The sequence below is a fragment of the Harpia harpyja genome, chromosome 3 (assembly GCF_026419915.1).
Source record: "Harpia harpyja isolate bHarHar1 chromosome 3, bHarHar1 primary haplotype, whole genome shotgun sequence".
In the NCBI taxonomy this organism is placed as follows: domain Eukaryota; kingdom Metazoa; phylum Chordata; class Aves; order Accipitriformes; family Accipitridae; genus Harpia; species Harpia harpyja.
The window spans coordinates 24174938-24194463 of NC_068942.1; the positions used below are offsets into that span (position 1 = coordinate 24174938).

A 19526-nucleotide genomic window follows, 5' to 3' on the forward strand; every position below is an offset into this window, starting at 1 on the left:
TGAATGGTGATGTTTTTACTGACTTGTCATTCAGTGATATTTTTAGCACCTTACTTTACATCACTGATGCTTACTTGAAGAGTAAACCTAAACCCGTCAGCTTTTTTTTTTTACTTGGCACATTAGACATACATTTTTTATGTGGTTTTTTAATATATTTTCTTACGAAATTTCTTTGGATGTCCTCTCCAGTAATGCAAGCAGAATCTGTCACACGTACGGTTTAGTCTGGCACTCAGTTTGTCTGGTGTGTCATTAGGTAGGCAACTGTTTGATATTGTCTTTGTGTTTCGTATTCTAAGAAGGTGCCGTGTCCCCTCTTAAAGTATCTAGACAGTTCACTCCCGTGTTTTTTGTTTCCGGAATTAATAGCAACTGCGCTCAAATAACTAGTTGTGATCTAAACTGAGTTTGGTTGGGTCTCTCTCTAAATCATCCAAGGCTAGAGGGAGAAAACCAAAGAAGAAAAATGTGCGTCTACATAATTCTAATACATTTATTGTACCTGTTGGAACCAACTCACTGGTAGTATCAATTCATCCATAAGAGGACTAGACTGATGTTCAAATATAGGATATAAGAATGCAACTTGATACAGAAGAAAATTACATTTCTTGACCCTGGGTAGATACAGTAAAATACCATTAAGGATCTCTTTCTGTCGTTTCTGCTGAAGCTATAAAGGGATGCGTTCTGGAAAGGCAGTTGAAAAGGTGACTTTTCTAATTTTTCTTTTTGTGCGTGATCTTCAGTTGTAATACACTTCTCAAAACCATGAAAATAGTTAAAGCAAACCTACACATGGATTAGTGTAAATTTGTTGAGACAGACTGTAAATTTCCTTAAAACATTTCCATATTAATCAGTTTACTTCTCTAGCTATTGTTCAACGATAAATAAGTAAAGTGATGCTTTGGAAAAGTATAAAACTTACTTGTTTACTGGCTTTTCTTTTTTAGATTTACAGCATGAGTTTGCGCCTTTCTGCTTTCTTTGAAGAACACATAAGTTCTATTTTATCGGATTATAAATCTGCCCTACGCTTTCACAAAAGAAATACAATAAAGAAACGAAGGAAAAAAAGAAGTAGAAGCAGCTCAGTTTCCAGTAGCGTTGCATCCAGGTACATTAACTCCTTTACAGTATTCATGAAATGCTGCGCAAGTTTGACATACCTAAACAGTAGAATTTAGTGTGTTTTTTTTCTTAATACTTCCTTTACTATTCCCTATATTGCAGAATGATAGCTTTGACATGCAAGTCCCTATGATGTGGAAGAGTTTTAAACTTTACTTAGAGCTATCCTAGTGTAAGTGCTTAAAATTCAAATAACTGCTAAACATGTACAGTAAAACAGCATCGTTAGGATAGTGATAGCATCATGCTTTGTCATGTAACTATAGCATTTATTGTAAAGATTCACTTTTCAGAGGCTCAAAACTACATGAATTTCCACAGTAAATGTCATATTTTTAACATACTTCATACGGAGATGATTGTTTTACTCCCACAATCTCAGACACTAGCATTTAATTTTATTTATTCCTGTAAAATAAAAAAGTGGTCACCTGGGATACAAATTGTTACTCCTTTTGCAGCCCTGAAAGGAAGAGGAGATTAATAAAACCTCAGCTGAAGGCAGAAACTTCTGCCACTTATTCATCTTCTGCACCTGCACGGTCAACAGCACTGAGACATGCTCCACCTCAGATGAATGGAAAAGCAGCTGAAACCTCTTCCCTTGTGCGCACTAGAAGCAATAGGGGGATAACAGATGTGGCTGTTACAGAGCAACCATCTACTTCTTCAGGAGCAAAGCCTTTAACAATAAAGCCTTTAATTACAAAGCCTAATACTACTGCAGCGTTGGGAAAGTCAGGCAAGTTGTTTTTTTGATTGTTTGGGGTTTTTTTAAGCTGCGAATGTTTTTAAACAGAAAACTTGCTTTTTGGGAATCTAATGTATTTGTCTCAATTAAGACTGGTTCTGTTTTCAAGCTGCTGGGCCTTTGAGGTTCTTCAGAGGAAAACTGAACAAGTTAGGCTATGTTGTTTTATCCAAGAAGCTTTCTTACTTCTCGATCACTGATTCAAATTGTTTGTAGTAGAACATGACTTCCTTTTTAGCCAGATAAGATTGAGTGTGGTATAAACTACTTAACTTGAATAATACTTTCTTTTTGCCCTTCTAGTACTGGAGGATTCAACCAAACATTCCAAGAACCAGAATATTGTATCAATCCCTAGTCAATCTGATTACAGTCATAACACTAGGAATAACTCCGCAAGAGAAAATCCCGAGAAAGAGAAGCAGATCAAGCGCAAAGTAAAATCTTCCACTGTTAATCAACAAGGTACGAAGTTTCTTTGCAACTTTCCCCCCCCCCAGTTACTGATGTAGTGGCTGTAGTGTTGTACTTTAGTTGTGATAATTTGTGGGTGGGGAAATTAGTATGCATTATGATTTAGCAGAATAGGGAAGTCTAATGGAACAACTCAAGTCACAGTTAGTTTCCTTCTTGATAAATTAGCACGATTTTGACTACTCAGTACCATTTCCATGGTGTGATAACTGTGTTGTCTAGCCAGTTTTGATATGTTAACGTACCTGTACCTTCATTTAAATTATTACAAGGGTCATGGAATCTGAGAACTCATAACAAAGCAGACTTCTGCAGGGTCACACTTTAAACCCTGCGGGTTTTACGTAATAAAACTTATGTGGGTTATATTTGAGTCAGTAATGCTGAGTGTGATGACACTCTCCACAACCATGAGCATAAAGATCAGAGCATCCTAGCTGCAAGTTCGTTCTTTCATTTTTTGCCACATCAAAAGAGAACTATGCAGTGTTTACTGCTTTTGTTTAGTATATTTGTATGGATTGATCGGACCAAGTATCATGTAATCTTCTGACTGAACTTGCTTGGTCTTTTGATGTCTGGATACCTTAAAACTCAAAGCTTCTGCAGAGACTGAAACAAGATCTCCTAGTTGTAAAAGCTTTCCTGTTTATGAAGGAGCTTTGAACTGTTATGAAGCTGCTGTGAAGCAGGTAGATCCAGTAAGTGTCTTTTCTCTGGAGATGGAGAAACAGTAGTCTGCAAATTGGGCCCCACCTAATTAATCTGGTTACTCCTTGTAGTCCTCCTCTCCCTGAGGATTATCTGTTCTTTCTTACTCTTCCATACTTCTGAAAAAGCAGCTTGTGGTCTGATAAGTTAAATCATCTGTCCATTCCTTGCAAGCTTTCTCACAAAGGCCTCAGCTGTTACCACATTGCATGGCTAAATATTCACCCATTGTACAACTGGATGTTTGGTCATGTCAGAGATCATGGTCATGTTGTTGACATGATCCTGACTCTCCTGCACATCTGCTTGTATGATAGGGGAGGCTTGTGCTTTTAGTGCATGATGGGGCACATTTGAAAACAGCAGGAGCTGTGCATGGATGTTCCATCAAAGGACTGGATGAACTATCATGCCGGCTCTAAATCTGTTCCTGGTCTTGTTTTAGGCGAGGGCTGTGGTAGCAGAACATTTCCATAAGAGGTCTTATGACATGCCTCGCTGAGGAGGTTCAGTACCACTTACCTAAGAAAAACTAATAGCCCATAAAAGTCTCCAAGAAAATACCTTCTGCCGTGTGTCTGTTAATGTGAGAAATCTGTGCAAGTGGCATGCCTTTTTGTGTGTGTGTGTCTTAGTCTCCCATGTTTCTACCCTTTTCCTTGCTTGTTGTTGAAATAAACCTGGTCTAATGAACTGTCTATAAAGGATGCTACCTCAGGCTGAAAGAAACTTTTTAATTTCTCCAGAGATGACCTGCTGTGAAGCATTCCCAATCCTTGCAGCAATGCTTTTTGAGCAACTTTTTACTGTTGCAAATACCGAATAGGAGTTTCTGTCCACCGTATCAGCCAAGAAAAACACTTGAGCTGTTTCCTTTTTTCCTTCTTTCTGTTTTTTCTTTTTTCTTTTCTCGCTCTCTCTTTTTTCTTCTTTGTTTCTTCAAGCTAGCTTGAACTAAACGCAACTAGAAGTTAGTCCTCATTGCATACTGGAATGAAGCTCTTTGAGCTCTACTTTGGGTTTGTTAGATTTTGACAGATTGGCGATCACTGTGAATCCATTCAGATATTTTAGTTGAGTTTTATTAAGGCAGTGTGAAAATGAATGTAAATGCAAATCTGTTATGTGATAGGTACTCTCATTTCTTTACAGCAGATTGCAGGAATAATGCTTTGGCATCGGGAAGCATTCAGGTAAATGGCCATGGAGGACAGCCTTCAAAACCTCCAGTTAAAAGAGGTCCTGGACGGAAACCGAAGGTGGAGACTAATAACAGTAGCTGTGAAGTGGTGCACAAGAAAAGAGGCAGAAAACCAAAAAAGCTACAAATAGTTGAACAGCAAAAGGTGGTAGAGCAGAATACAATCCAGACCACAAGGGATATACCAGAAGAAGCCTCTGCTTCTACTGCATGCAATTCTCTTTCTGAAAATAATATGAAGGAAGACTTGTTACAAAAAAAAGGCCGTGGGGGTAGAAAGCCAAAAAGGAGGATAAAGACCCATCAGCCAGGCTCGGACCTCTTAGTTCCTGCAAATGTTAAAATGCAAACAAGAAGCAGGAGGAAAAAGATAGATGAGCCTATGGAGGAGGGGTCTGAAGAGCTTAAAGATTCTGAACCTCACATGAGAACTAGAAACCAGGGTAGGAGGACAGCCTTTTACAATGAAGATGACTCTGAGGAAGAGCAAAGGCAGCTATTGTTTGAAGACACCTCTTTAACTTTTGGAACATCTAGCAGAGGCAGAGTCCGAAAGTTGACTGAAAAAGCAAAAGCTAATTTAATTGGTTGGTAATTTTTACCAGGGGTTTTACTTCAGAATGCTATGAAGCAGGTACAGTTAAGGAACAGCAGAACAGACTTCTGCTTCCCTGCTGCTATTATGGGTTAGAAGAATATGTTCTGATTTGGGGAGAAAAATTTAGCAAAAAATAAACTGAAAGAACATTCTTTGAAAGAAATATATATTTTAAACTTTTGCTATTTATTGCCCTCCAAATAGGTTATGCATTTCAACAGTCATTTTGTTCACAGTTGAGAATAATTGAAGCAATTTCTGACTGACGTACAGAGTTGAGAGCTACTCTGCTCGAGTAGTGCGTAGTATCTCCACACAATTAAAAAAAAAAAAGGTGATAGAACTTTTAATGCCACAAACTGAAAACAGAAGTCTATTTTTGACCAGGCAAGGTACACTTTGATTGTAAAGTCAAGTTGCCTAGGAAGGCAGATTTTGGCAAAAAGTGGCAGTAAATTCACTCACATTTCTATTCAATACAAAAATACCAAACTTTGCTGATCTGAAAATGCTTAATTTCAGTTGTGATGGAACATTCAACTGCAAAAGAAGCCTAGCACAGGCTGTTGGTTTATCCAAGTTCTGCCAAACATAGCAAAAATGTAATCACAAATATATATATATATCCACATTGGAAAAAGTTTGACTAATGTCTAATTTTTCAGACCTTGATTCTTGTATCAATCACTAAATCTCTGTTTATTGTGCCAAAGACTGAGAATCAGTGCAGTGGAAAGCCTTTCTTTCTTTTTGAGTGTCAGTACAGCATACCATTTGCAGTGATAAAAGCTGTGTATTGTTTTAAATAGTAAGTTGTTAACATTGTTCTGAAATGTATCCTTTTTGGTACTTTTGGTAGAAAATAATGCACTGGTGGGGTCCTTTGACAGAGATGTTTTAGACAAAATGTATAATTGGTTAAAGGATTCAAGGAAATTACAGGACAGGTATGGAATTATGATGTTTACTTTCTGATCCAGATTGATTGTTGTTTCTACAACTTTAGACATGCTTAAGAGGCTAAAATGACCTACAGAGAAGAGTGTATGTGTATATATTAATATATACATAAACACATACATATAAAATATTACCCAGGTATAAATTTTTTTCAGGATTTTTTAGATAGCACTAGAATTGAAAATAAATTTTAAAATGTCATACTTTATAGTTTAATTTTAAGGGGAAGATTGGTTATTTTCAATTAATAAGGTTAAAAGGCCAAATCACTTTTTATGCAATCATGTTTTATACAGTGGTCTCATTGCACATTGTGTTTTTTCTGCACTTTTTATGGTATATCACGCTGACATAAGTCAATATACACCCTAAAGAAAAATTCCATTTAATGATTGTGCCTTGTATTCTATTATTTCTTGCATCCTTAGTAAAATTAAGTTGTCTATTGTAAATGATAACTATATGACTTAGGGGAATGTATTGTTGTATGTACTGCTCTGGAAAAGAAAAGCAGTTATTTATTTGTTTATGGTACATTTAGTTATTTTATACCTTTACAAACAAACTTTAATACCATTTTCTATCACTTAAAAAAGTATTGTCCAGTTTTAAGGAAAAAAATACAGAAGTAGTCATATTTTCTGAGATCTGGTATGGTACAAAAATGTAACCAAAATTTTCTGGTTATACATTATTTTGGAAGTTTGGGTAGTGTGAAAGATTTTTTTTTTTGTGTGTGTGACCCTAACTTAGTTGAAAAAATAAATGAAATGAAACCTCAATTCTGTACACCCTTACTTAATATTTTTTTTTTTTTTTAAACATCATCTGCAATATCTGGAAGGGAGGGCATACAGAATTAAGACCTAAAATTTGCACAGATTCTGTATACGTATTTGCGGCCTGGTTCTTCACTCTTTATTTTCTGTTACAAAAAAAAGCCTAAATGTTTGGACAAAGAACATTGGCATCTGGCACCAAGAGGAGTAGAAATGTGCTACTGTGGGTAGCAAGTTAGTATCCACCATACCTAGTTTTATGTAGTTCATTATGTATTTTGCTACAAAAAATGACTAAAATATTTTCCAGACCCTCTTTGAATTGTTATGGATATGAATTTGGGGAGCAGGGATTAGTTTGCATTTCATTTGTTGGTATATTTATTTTTTTTCTACCAAGTATTTCTTTATCACTCAATTAAAATGGAGTCACTAAACATGTGGTAAGATAACAAGCTATGGTTGTACAGTTGCAATACAGCTTCACAATTCAAAGCTAATTGATTCTACTTGTTAATTTTGTCAAATCTCACTGATGAAGGCAATCATTTGAAAATGTGTAATTTCCTGATGTTATCTGCATTGTAATATATGAAATAGGTTATATCTAAAATTCAGCTTCTGTATTTACTCCATTTGTAATAATGTTTTATATGGCATGTTTATGTATATATTTATATATCAAAAATACCTTGTATGTAAGTTTTGGAGACTGAAATAATATACGTTCCCTTAACAGTAGGTAGAAAATTGTACATCTTAATTTTACGAGAATAGAAGGCCTTACCTGCAGAACATGGGTACTGCTTCCCACCTAGTAATATTGGTGACTTTAGCCAGTAATTTTTTAATTCATATTAGACACATTAATGTTTTTCCTTTTAAAATAAATCGTGGATAATTTGGGTCAAATTTTTTTATAGAAACAACACTAAAAATTTATTAGAAATTAATACCAGATTTATTTAAAAGTTATATTTTTATAATTTAATTTCACTAGGTTGCAAACTTTATTTATGAGACTTTAGTCACCATCAGACTGTGCATTTTGGTCGGGGAAAAATGTATTATTTGAGGTTGTTGTGGCATACTGTATCAACACAGAAAAAGAGCTTTTGATTACAAAGTCTTAAGTTTTTTAATGTGAGCAATAAACTATTGGTCAGTGTTCTGAAATAATTTTAAGAACTATAGTTATGTGCATGATTTATAATGCCATCTCAAGTACCTAACAACTGGTTCAGAAAATGGAGTATCAAAATCTCATGTGCTTGTTTAACATTTGCATTGTAAATAACATAGGTTCATAGTCATATACACACAAACAATCTTACAGACCTGGCAGCAATTAACGCAGTTTTATTCATTAAATTCATTTATATTTGACATGGATATGAGGATACTGTTCTGGTATTTCTGCTCTATACTGGGAAAAGTTAAAATTGGTATTTACCGCTGAGTGGTATCTTAATAATAACAGTGTGTTCTCTAACTACTGATGAGGAAATAACTTCTGTTTCTGTGATACCAGTGTGCTCTAAATGTTTAACAGAAATCATTGTATCTGTGCCTAACATACTTAACAACTCTTAGCCATTTTGTTTCTGTTGTTAGTGTGTTCTCTGGGAACTGAACTTAAATTTTACCACAGTAGTGTTCATTATTGTCAATATTGAACTAGAGAGCTCTTTGTCACTCGGCAATGACCAGTGATACAACTTCACAGAAAAATGTCTTCCTCCAGTGATTAGACTGCTGTGATATAGATTTACATACGTTTATTTGTACAGTGTCTGGTTTGTACATGTGATCAGTTTGTTGATAGACTTGTAAGATTGAGTTGGTTGAGTTAAGTATTACTATGGCTTAATATTTGTAAAACTATTAATTGATAAAGGACCCTGATGCAGCACGTAGGATATATTAATAGCTATAAAGAAAAAAATTGTAGTGTAGAGACAACTTATTCACTGTATTGCTGTACAAATATTTTTCAAGTACCAATTCTGATTCTGTGCCAGAGGCTTTTGTCTTACCAAAAAACTACATACAACAAAAAAATAGTCTGTCCATTTGGTAACTTCAAGCTCGTTACAATTTTTACACCGCATTGTTAAATCTTTTGCTCACATTTGTTGGTCCAAGGACTACAAGTAAATGCTTTAGCATGTAATTTGAATTTAGGCACATGTTAAATGGTTGACTGGTTCTGTAAAAGCAATAGGCTTAACTGGATGGGACCCTTTCACCCTGTACTTACATAGTAGATTGGAGGTTAGAGGTTTGTAAGCTCACTTTCATCAACGTTCGCATTTAATTTGAAGCATGCGAATCTTGCTGAGGTAATTTTAACATATTGCTGGTCAGTCAAGATACAGCCATACCACAATAATTACATTATGTCCTGAGTCCTTACCTTACTCTAATGTAGTATATTTTGTCCACAGTAGTTTTTCAAAGGTTTTCCTTTTTGCCTTTTTTTTTTTTTAAAGAAGAGAGTTGAGTGTTTAACAAGAATTTAAATACAACTCTGCAACAGTGCTGTGATACAGAAGGTAGAGGGCTTTAAAACCTCACCTAGAAACAGCAAAAGCTCATTTTCTGTTTACTACCTAATGAAGGCAAATTAACTGTGTAAAATTACTATATAATATATTTTCTTTTACCCCTGAAGTTCTCGTAACAGATTGTTTCCAAGGGGACCTAGAAATTCAACTGATAAAAGGGCTGTTAGTTTTCTGCTGTAAATTATTGTATATACATGCTTGTTCATATGCAGAGGAAAGCGTATTAAACTTCATAAAATTGGCCAAGGCTTGACAATGTGTTTCCAGTAACAAATCTGGTAGTGACAGCTTATGTAGTTTCCTGTTTTTGAATCAGGAATACAGCTTGTACACTTTCTACTATGTCTGGGGGAAATAACAGGTAGCTTTTAAACTAGAGCTAATGTCCAGGTACTCTTGCATTTGTGTTAATTTTAATGTGGGAATTAGCCGTGTAATTTTTACAGCGTGTTAGAGGAGGAAACACGCCAGGAAAGCTAGATTAAAAGACATCTTAAATTGCAGAAAAAGGTGATTAGCTGGTTCCCCCCCCCCCCCCCCTTTTTTTCCCAAGGTTATAACAGCCTCAAGGCACTCCAGAGAGAAACCTTATATGCTGCAGTAAAATGAAGGTGAATAAATATAGCTTTTAGGAGGTAGGTAGCGAGACAAGTAGTCATTTGGATCCTTTTTAATGCAGATAAATACATCAGGAAATTCACTTCAAATAATGCAAACGAAACATTTTAGGGAGGGAAGGTAGTACTATACTATGAATTTCTGCCCTGAAAGAACAAAGAATGAGGTCATACAAATTAGGAGTAGAAAGAAATATGAGTACCTATCATGTACACATGCCTGTATGATGTACATGTACTACTTTGTGCTTACAACTGCGTGTGTTGGTTTGCTAATACATTGAGACCATACAGAAGTTACATTTTTGGACCATACTAAAACTGCAGAGTGTGGCAGACAACTGGATAATGATCTTGTGTGAATTAAATTCTGTCATAATGTTTAAATATGTATAGAATGGAGCTCAACTTCAAGGAAATGACCTAGAAAGGTTAATTTTCAAACTGACACATTTTCAGATTTAAAATTATGCTTATTTTGTACAGAATTATGTAAAACACAAATCTGTTGTATGTAATGAGTAACAGTTTTGGAAACTATAATTCTTCAGCTTTATCAAGGTTTTTTTCTTCCAGAAATCTGGATTATCATGTTATAACCTGAAGTATCTCACCAGGATAACAGTGCCCTTTCTTTTTGTACATATGGATTGGAAATTTCTTTACTGTTATGTGGACACTTTCTATGTTAGTTTTGATGCATAATACTTTGAATCCTTTTATACAAACTAGAATGTATGTGTAAGAATTACTGTCACTGCAATGTAGTAACTACAAACTTATTTTTAAATAAATAGAAAACATGTTTTTCTAAGCTGTCCAACAGTGTTTGTTTCTATCTAGTGATTTACTGTGTTATGGGACAGTTGCTTATGGGTTCTTCAGAACAGCCTAAAAGCGGCTTGTTTTGACTCCTCGTGGAATACAGTATAGCAGCATATGGTAGTATGGTGTATAGTGTATTATGTGGGAACAGACGAAATCATGACAACCAAAGCACTCTCTGCCAGAGATCAAAATTTGCTATTTTGTAGGGTTTTTCACTAAACCCTGCAGTTCTGGAGGCAATAGAAAGGCACTAGCATCTGGCACTGAAGACGCCCTGTTACCAGTCCTCTTAGTTCACTTCCACGTGTGCGGCAGGGTACCCCTCATCCTCCCGAGAAGCCATCCCTGTTCAGATGTTGTACCAGAGCTACATCCAGTCGATGTGGAAATCTCTGCTTCCCAACAACGCTAGAAGAAGGTAAAAACAACTAAGCAGAGAGAAGTCCCCCGCCTCCCTGCACGTAGGGTACTGGTCTCCAGTCTAGCTGCCCTGAACGGGTGATGCACAGAAAAGTCAATACAGGACGTGTTTTCGCAATGCTGTGGGGTTGGTTTGCTTATATCTGCATGTTTCCGCTCAATAGATGGAAGACGAAATATTTGGTATTTCAAATACTGCACCATGTGGATTCTGTTTAATTTGACGTGTTATTTGCTTTATCAGGTGATCTTTTCCTGCTTATGTACCTTACCTGAAATTGCAAGGAGGTGATGGAAGAAACCCTTACTCGCCTCACAGATGCAGGTACGTGTGCTGCTGAGCAATGGGATCAGGGAATGGTCCTGGCAGAACCAACCGAGTTCCCTGGAAAAGCCAAAACTTGTTTTAGCATATGAGGAAAAATCTCTGTTGTCTCAAGTATCTGTGTGAGTTTTAGTAATTGGCATGTTCTGCTTGGAGAGAAATAATTCGAGAATACTGAAAATGCAATATATGCTTCCTTCCATGTTTCTGTTAAGTACTGGAGGTGGTAGTTCTATTGCATATGCATCTTCAGTATTCCAGCATTATTATAATGGTGGTGTGCTCTTCCAAAAACAAGCCACCCCATGTCCAGGGCTTTAGTTTTGTTACTGTGAATAGTCTTAAGCAGTTCATGATTTTTTTTGTTTTGAAAAGATCTTTTTCCATATAACTTTGTACAGAATCCTTAAAATACAATTTTATCCCAGTTCTCTCCTCACTTGTGTGACAGGTGTCTTTTTGAAACCTACTGTGTGGTTGTTTAAGTAGGAATCAAGACTTTGCTTAGGATTAACATGCTGTGAAATGTTGGTATCTGACAGCTAGATGCTGACTGTGCCAGTACTAATGCTTCGTTACCTTGTTAATACCATTTACTCCTGCTAGATCATAATGCTCATTAAATGAAGGAAATTATCCTTGAAGTTGACCGTTTTGTTTCCAAAGCAAAAAGTTCTTGTACCAAAACCTGTGTTCTTTCCTGCTCTAGCAATCAATATGAGCTTTGCAAAAGCGTGCGTTTGTCATTTTTCCCAAAGACAAATGAGCAAAATGTAATGGCTTTAAAAATTAATCAATGTTTCTATTTGAATCGCACGTGAAAGCAAAGCAAGTGCCAGAGAACTAAGCCAGCAAGCAACGTAGAAGGTGACTGGAATTTAAATGGCATATAATTGAGTTATTGTACACAAAATTAGCATGCAAAATACAATTTTTGTGGATTTTACTACTGTGGACAGTAAACTCAAAGCCCAAAATGTCAGGTTGTTTTTCTAGCTCAGACAAATCTTGTGTTAGATACCTGCACAATAGGCTCTTTCACAGGAGCGTAGTGAGGATTTATGAATTCTCTCTCGTACTTTGAAATCTGTGGGTGTGCTGAAGGGAGGACAGGGTAGAGTATTCAGGAATGCTGTTTCTAACCTGGTAACAGCCATAAAAATTTCCTTCGTGCTTCCTTTTCTTGTCTCAGAAATGGGAAGGGTTTACCTAAACTTGGTCCTATCTGCCTCTCATTTTACTTTGGCGTGTAGGTGCATGGGTGAAAAAATGAGGAAACGAGTGGAGGCAGGTAATCAATTCATTCAGCATCAAGTTTCTGCAGAGGCATATTCCTGAAGATACCAAGTTCAAACTAAGTCTTAGTATTCAGGGGCCAGGCAGCCTCATCTGTTAATTTGTGCTTTGTCTCACGTCTCTGAATTTGACTTTGAACAAGGATATTCAAAATAATAAAGACTAACTTAAAATGCAAAGGTAGTTAGAATATGACTAAAACACTAGAAAGGATTACTTTGTTTACATTCTACAGTAGAGGAATCTAGTGGGGCTATTTTTCTCATATTTGAGCATCCTAATTCAAAATTTGCATTCTCTTTATTATTAAGGAGGGTGGAGTAAGCTTCCATGAACTGTTAAGAAAGGGAATACAGCTGTCAAAACCTGCCCATTCACCAAGGTCTTGTGTTGAGGACATTTACAGAACAAAATTACTTCAAACAGTTAAGCTCTTTAATTAGTGATCGTGCCAGCATCTTTCAATACACTGCATATTTTTACCGAACTAGAATCTCAACATGAAGAGCTGGATGTATGTGCTCTCTGTACTATTGTTGTCTTTCACTTACATTGGTTAGTCGGAATGCACAAGTACATTGGGAAGGATTAAAAATCTAATACTCGAAACTTTTATTCTGTTTAATGGTTGTAAAGGGTTTCAGGTTGTAAAATGTATGTTAATACTAAACTGATAAAGTTCTAAGGGAAATGAGAGGTCAAATTGTTTAGGAAAATGATTAGAAAATTCAAATACGCTTTGTCTTAAGAAAGGTAGATCATCTGAAATTGTCTTATGGTCAGTGGTGTTTTCTTACATGCTAATTCATCAAGTTGTAATTTTCCTCTGGCTTTGGAAATGTTCCAAGAAAATGCTTCAGTCTGTGTAGCATTGTGTCTAGCCTTTTTACAAAACTTACATTCTTGTAAAACTTCTGTGAGCTTTTGACCTTATTTTTGCACTTGCCTTGATGCCCTTGACTCCCTGTTAAGCCTCCTCTCTCCTCCTCAGGGGATTGTTATTGTCAGGGAAGACTCATGGCAGAAATGCAGTTTGCTGATTAACAGTTCCGCATGCTGTGGAAAAAAAAAAAGGAAGAAAATGTTTTCTAGTTTTTGAAAAGGTACATATTTAGTCCCGGACAATAAAAAGGTTGACTTCAGCAATCTTAACTTGAAATCATACCATTGCCAAGAACAGATAAAGACTTGATGCAGAGAGAGAAAAAAACCTGGTTCAGCACCTCTTCACCACTTCATGTATCGTTCACAAAAAAGTGTGTGGATTTAGATTGCTTTCAAACCACCTGACACCCCGCTGATGCTGTCATGTCACAGCCATTTTTTCACCAGAAGCCAGTAAAACATAATTCAACCCATTACATGAGGTGATGTACCTCGTCCTTAAAGGAAAAGTATATAAGCATATATATAGTGTAATGTTGTTATAGTGGAAGCCTTGCTCCTTACTTGCTGGACAGACCCTCATTGCCCAGAAGATGACTGCAGAGATCTCTAATACGAGCCAGAGATGTGCAAAAGGATTGCAAACGCTCCTCTTTGAGCAGCTTCCTCACCAGCTCACCGATAACTTTGAATTTTTTTTCATGTCATGAATGTATGGAGAGACTTCCCACTGCACAAATAACCTTTCTGCCACTAGGTAGGAATATGCTGTCTTGCAGGAAATTGTCTCTATTCAAGTAATAGCAAAAGTATCATCTCAACCTCTCTATCACTTCTTCCTCAGAGAGTTGTTGCCTTCAAACCTAGCTAGCCCATTTAAATGCTAGAAACATTATTCACAGCAGTCTGAGCACTGAGCATCCACTTGGAGAAAGGCTTTCCAGACACCAAGTGTCCTTTTCTGTCCCTGTTTCTCTTCCTTCCTGTTATTCAAAGTTGTTCTGCCTTTTGATGCTGCCTAGGCTTGGAAGGAAAGTGGGGCTCTTAGAAGAAATAAATTCTTTCAATCTTTTTTCCTGTTTGGGTCCTAGACTCATTCTTCTGTTACTGCAATGACAGCGTAGGAGAAAAGCAGGCATCTTCTCTTGCGTTGATGTGGCCATGGTCTGTGACATGTTTGTGATAAGCTTTTCCTAAATATCTTCAGAAAACTTAACCTGTTATGTTCCCCCTATAATGGAATTTTAATGGGGTTGAAGAATAATGGTTAAATTATCCAAGCAAAGCTATTTCTATTATATTTTATCTATAGAGAAACAACTGGATCGGTTACGTTTTAAAAATATATTTTTCTTAGGTTAAGTTTGTAGTTCTAGTCCAGGTCAGTATTAATGTGAGTTTTTAACTGGGCATACCTGCTATGTTGCACAGGTTTAAATCCACCAAGAAACAAAACCCTAAGACTGGTTACTTAGTTCCCACATGATGTATTTTCCACTAATGCTGTCTTGAAATCACTGTTGTAATTTTTGCCAACCACTCGTTATCTTTGTACAGCCTTACCGCTGACAAACACAGGCAGTCCCTAAGCAAGGAGGGTCTCAGGGGAGACCCTGAGACGGCAGGAGAAAGGAAGAACAGCAAGTGGCAACACAAGCAACGGAGAAGGGAAAGCAGCACTGCCAAATCTTGATGCTTTTTTCCCTTAGCTTCCTGCCTAGCTAAGGCACAGGAATTCAAAGCACTTTATGCACTAGAAAAATGGATTATCCTTGTTTGACCGCATGCCCCAGGATGCTTCATGTAAGCCGCCTGATATTATGCTTGCTTTTCTTAATTATCTTTCATGGGCCCCAGGCTCAAAACCACTGCCCAAGACAACTCAGTTCAGCCCAAGCACCAAGTCAAACTGTTCAAGCCAACAACGTGCTCTACTTAAAAGCTAACACCGCTCCTCTGCTCCATCCGACATAGTGGGGGAGATGCTGCATGATTTTTCCCATCTTACAGGATCACTGAACAGTTTGGGTTGGAAGAGACCTTGAAAGGTCACCTAGTCCAACCCCCCTGCAGTGAGCAGGGACATCTTCAACTCGATCAGGTTGCTCAGAGCCCCATCCAGCCTGACCTTCAATATTTCCAGGGATGCGGCATCTACCACCTCTCTGGGCAACCTGTGCCAGTGTTTCGCCCCCCTTACGTTAAAAAATGTCTTCCTTACATCTAGTCTGAATCTACCCTCTTTTTAGTGTAAAACCATTACCCCTTGTCCTATAACTACAGGCCCTATTAATGAAGAAGAGACATAATGAATCGATATGTTACTGAGGACACAATGAAAAGTAAGCTACATTACTGAACTAGCTACAGCTCGATAACATTTTTGCTTTTTTTCACGGTACCCGCCCTTTACAGAGATGTGCTCAGTAAGCAAAAAGAGACGGCCAGAACATTTCCTCTCCCTTGGCAAGACTCAACATTTGCTACTGCCGAATTTCCCCTGTTGTCTGTAATGTTCCCGTTACTCTCATGTCTGTGGGTCATTTGCAGTTCGAGTCTTATCTTTTTGTTTGCTCCTGCTCTGATTTGGGTGTCATCAACAAATCTGATTGCTATTGAATTTACCCCAGAGAAATCCCTGACAAAGAGGAGACTCGTGAACAGGCTTCGACCCCGTGCAGCAGCCCAGAGGGAGGCTCTGCTTGACGGCTGGCACACGCGCTGTCGAAACCATGCAGGACGCTTTTGTTTCAGCGACGCCTTCATCCGTGACAAAACCAGGCCCAGGGACCACCACTAAGTGCTCTCTGAAATACCAGCAGGGTGGTTACAGGCACGCTGTGAGCCTGGGTTAAAAGTTTCTGTTAAAACATGACGCCTTTTGCATAAACTTCACACTAGAGAACTTCCTCCTGATTTCTATTCATAGCAGGTTAAAGGCGCTTGTCCACCTTCACAGAAAAAAAGGATGTAAATAAGGGAGTCGCAAATATCATTTACTTAACTTTTATTTATTTTTGCAGGTTAATTTTTTCTTGTTTTCCTTCCCCCTTCTTTTCCTTCCCCCTTCTTTTCCTTCCCCCTTCTTTTCCTTCCCCCTTCTTTTCCTTCCCCCTTCTTTTCCTTCCCCCTTCTTTTCCTTCCCCCTTCTTTTCCTTCCCCCTTCTTTTCCTTCCCCCTTCTTTTCCTTCCCCCTTCTTTTCCTTCCCCCTTCTTTTCCTTCCCCCTTCTTTTCCTTCCCCCTTCTTTTCCTTCCCCCTTCTTTTCCTTCCCCCTTCTTTTCCTTCCCCCTTCTTTTCCTTCCCCCTTCTTTTCCTTCCCCCTTCTTTTCCTTCCCCCTTCTTTTCCTTCCCCCTTCTTTTCCTTCCCCCTTCTTTTCCTTCCCCCTTCCCCTTTGTTCTGTCATATGCGCAACAAGCACTGAACGTAAATAGATTTTTCTTGAGGCCATCAATCTGATATGTCGGACACGTTTAATGCACTTGATAAAGCAACACAATGATTTTTGTTCATGGAGGGCAGCTTTTCATTGCAAATTGGACAACCATACAGCTTCCTGGTTCCTTTTTTTTTTCTTTTTTCTGTTTCCAGATGAGAGAGATGTCTGTATAACTCTTAACCAGGTTTCTGTTTGCTTTGTCTTGTGAAGCTGTCTACTTTAGTCTTCTATTGCTTTTTATAAGTACCTTCAAATCTAATGCCGTTTGGCCCAATTTAGGTGTGCTCTGGCTGTAACTGAAATGCGTGTGTGCAGATTGTATATTGTCTTGTGAACCAACAAAACAAACTGAAGGAAACTTTGAAGTACTACACAGCTAACAAAGCTGACGGCTACATTTTTTGTCTCTTTTTTTTTTTTTTTTTTCCCTTCCTCTTTTCATAGTAGAGAGCAGGGAAGTGTCTTTGAAGAAAGTTCCTGTTCGAATGCCTCCCATCAATGCAGCTGCAGCTCTGCAGATTTGCGTGCTGCTGTCTGCGCTTCCTGCGCGCTATTTCATATCCCGGTGGTACAGAACGGACTCTGCTTAGCGCATCCAAATAACAGAAAGGTTGTAAGTCTCTCCTTCCTTACTGTATTTAAAAGAGAGTTCTCTTTCTCATCCCCAGTGACACTTTGTCCTGGAAAGTTGGAGTGTGGGTGGGACACATTGGCCATTCCTCCATGAAAACAACATTCAAATCATACCTCAGGCATTTTTGTGGCTTAATGTGACTGTATTTAGTTGTTTAAAGATGTCCTTCAAAATTTGAATAACAACCATTGTTTTCTTCACATAAAAATCTGTGTATAATCTGCCTGAGTGCACAACTGTGCCTTAATCTCGTTTTGCTTTTGGACATTCCAATATATGTTACTATGGGTTATGTCCCTTTGAAAAGGGGGAAATGAAGTGTTTGATTAGTAAGACTATTTCTAACTTTCCATTACCGTTTGACGCTTACTGTTAAAATAGGTTCGCTTGCATAGTATGACTCAGTACAGAGTCTTGACCAACAAAAACTCTTTCACAGTAAATTACTTAAGGCAGTCATAATGGGGTCCTCCATGGGCTGCAGGGGAATCTCTGCTCCGGCGCCTGGAACATCTCCTCCCCCTCCTTCTGCACTGACCTGGGGTCTGCAGGACTGGTGCTCTCACATCTTCTCACTCCTTTCGCCAGCTGCAGTTGCCATTGTGCAGGGTTTTTTTCCCCCTTTCTTATCTGTTCTCCCAGAGGCACTACCACCATCGCTGATGGGCTCGGCCTTGGCCAGCAGCGGGTCCGTCTTGGAGCCGGCTGGCATTGGCTCTGTCGGACATGGGGGAAGCGTCTAGCAGCTTCTCACAGAAGCCGCCCCTGTAGCCCCCTCGCCACCAAAACCTTGCCACGCAAACCCAATAGAGTAAGTACGGTGTCCTGGTATGACATTGAATTAAGAAGTATGTATTGACAGGGTCGCCCACATCTATTTCCGAATGTAAAACGGAGAATACTACATCAGGTCCAAATATTTGCTAGTGGTAACCACTGGCAAATGTTGGTATTTTGAAGATGAACCATGCGAAGAGAGACTTCCGTGACTTGGTTTTAACAGTGCAGCCTGTGTAGTGCATTGGTTGTGTGGTTGTGAACTTGTTCCTGGTCACTGACTTCTTTTTCCTGTTCACTACAGAAGTGAAGCCTTAAAGTTTAAATATTAAAAAATATATATAAAAATACTAGAGAAGATTTTTAAAACAATGCAATGATCATTTTTACTACTGAAGAATAATTGCCCCTTGGAGCAGCTTTACAAAATCTTACCTGAGTCTGGATGCGTGGGCAGATCATTGAACTCTGTGGCTATCACAGACAAGGTAGGATGTTACATACTGTCTACACTTAAGGATAAATTTCAAACACGGCCTCTTCTTAACAGGAAGGTGTGCTGTAGGAGTGAAATAAGTAACAAAGAGGAAGTGTCTCTCATTTGCTTGTTGAGACTGATTTGGAACTTTCTACCAGTTTTAAGAAAAACTTGTGCCTATATTCTACACAAACATGCAATTTGAACTCCATGTGAAACTAAATGTAAATCATGGCAGTATTTCTGTACATGTTATCCTCCACCTTAAATTTATCTGATTGTGAATCAGGATAATCAACCATATTAATGATTGTAAGCAACTACGTGTTTGTAGGATCAGATCCTACAACATGGGATGGACATCTTATGCTGTATATGGTAGTTCAAGAAAACTTGAAATTTAGTTAGAAAATGCAGATGGGAAATCTGTGTGTTTAGGAAGAAGGTGAAACTTGATTATTGGACACGTGACAGTGAGTTGGTCTAGAAAAAGTAAAATTATATCCATTTATATATACACCATTTTAATTTAAGACGACAGTTGCTTGGACTTGTTTGGGGAGGTTAAAGGGCTTGTCTGTGAGATTTAGTTCTTGTACAGTAGAAATATTCCAAAGGTTTTACCTTGTTTGGACTTTCAAAAATCCTT

The 19526-nt window shown here is 37.9% G+C and overlaps 1 protein-coding gene across 2 annotated transcripts in view; it reads left to right on the plus strand.

Moving 5' to 3' along the window:
• PHIP (pleckstrin homology domain interacting protein) overlaps window positions 1-10609 on the plus strand; it is a 121982-nt gene extending 111373 nt beyond the window's left edge. The window contains exons 37-40 of one of the 2 annotated variants that reach the window (XM_052781667.1): window positions 960-1123; window positions 1599-1879; window positions 2192-2353; window positions 4226-10609. In XM_052781667.1, coding sequence (XP_052637627.1) covers window positions 960-1123; window positions 1599-1879; window positions 2192-2353; window positions 4226-4869 — 1251 coding nt within the window. In that variant the 3' untranslated portion in view covers window positions 4870-10609. Of the gene's footprint in view, window positions 1-959; window positions 1124-1598; window positions 1919-2191; window positions 2354-4225 lie in introns of those variants that run through there. The other variant, XM_052781666.1, reaches the window with a different exon arrangement.
• Window positions 10610-19526: the final 8917 nt, after the last annotated feature.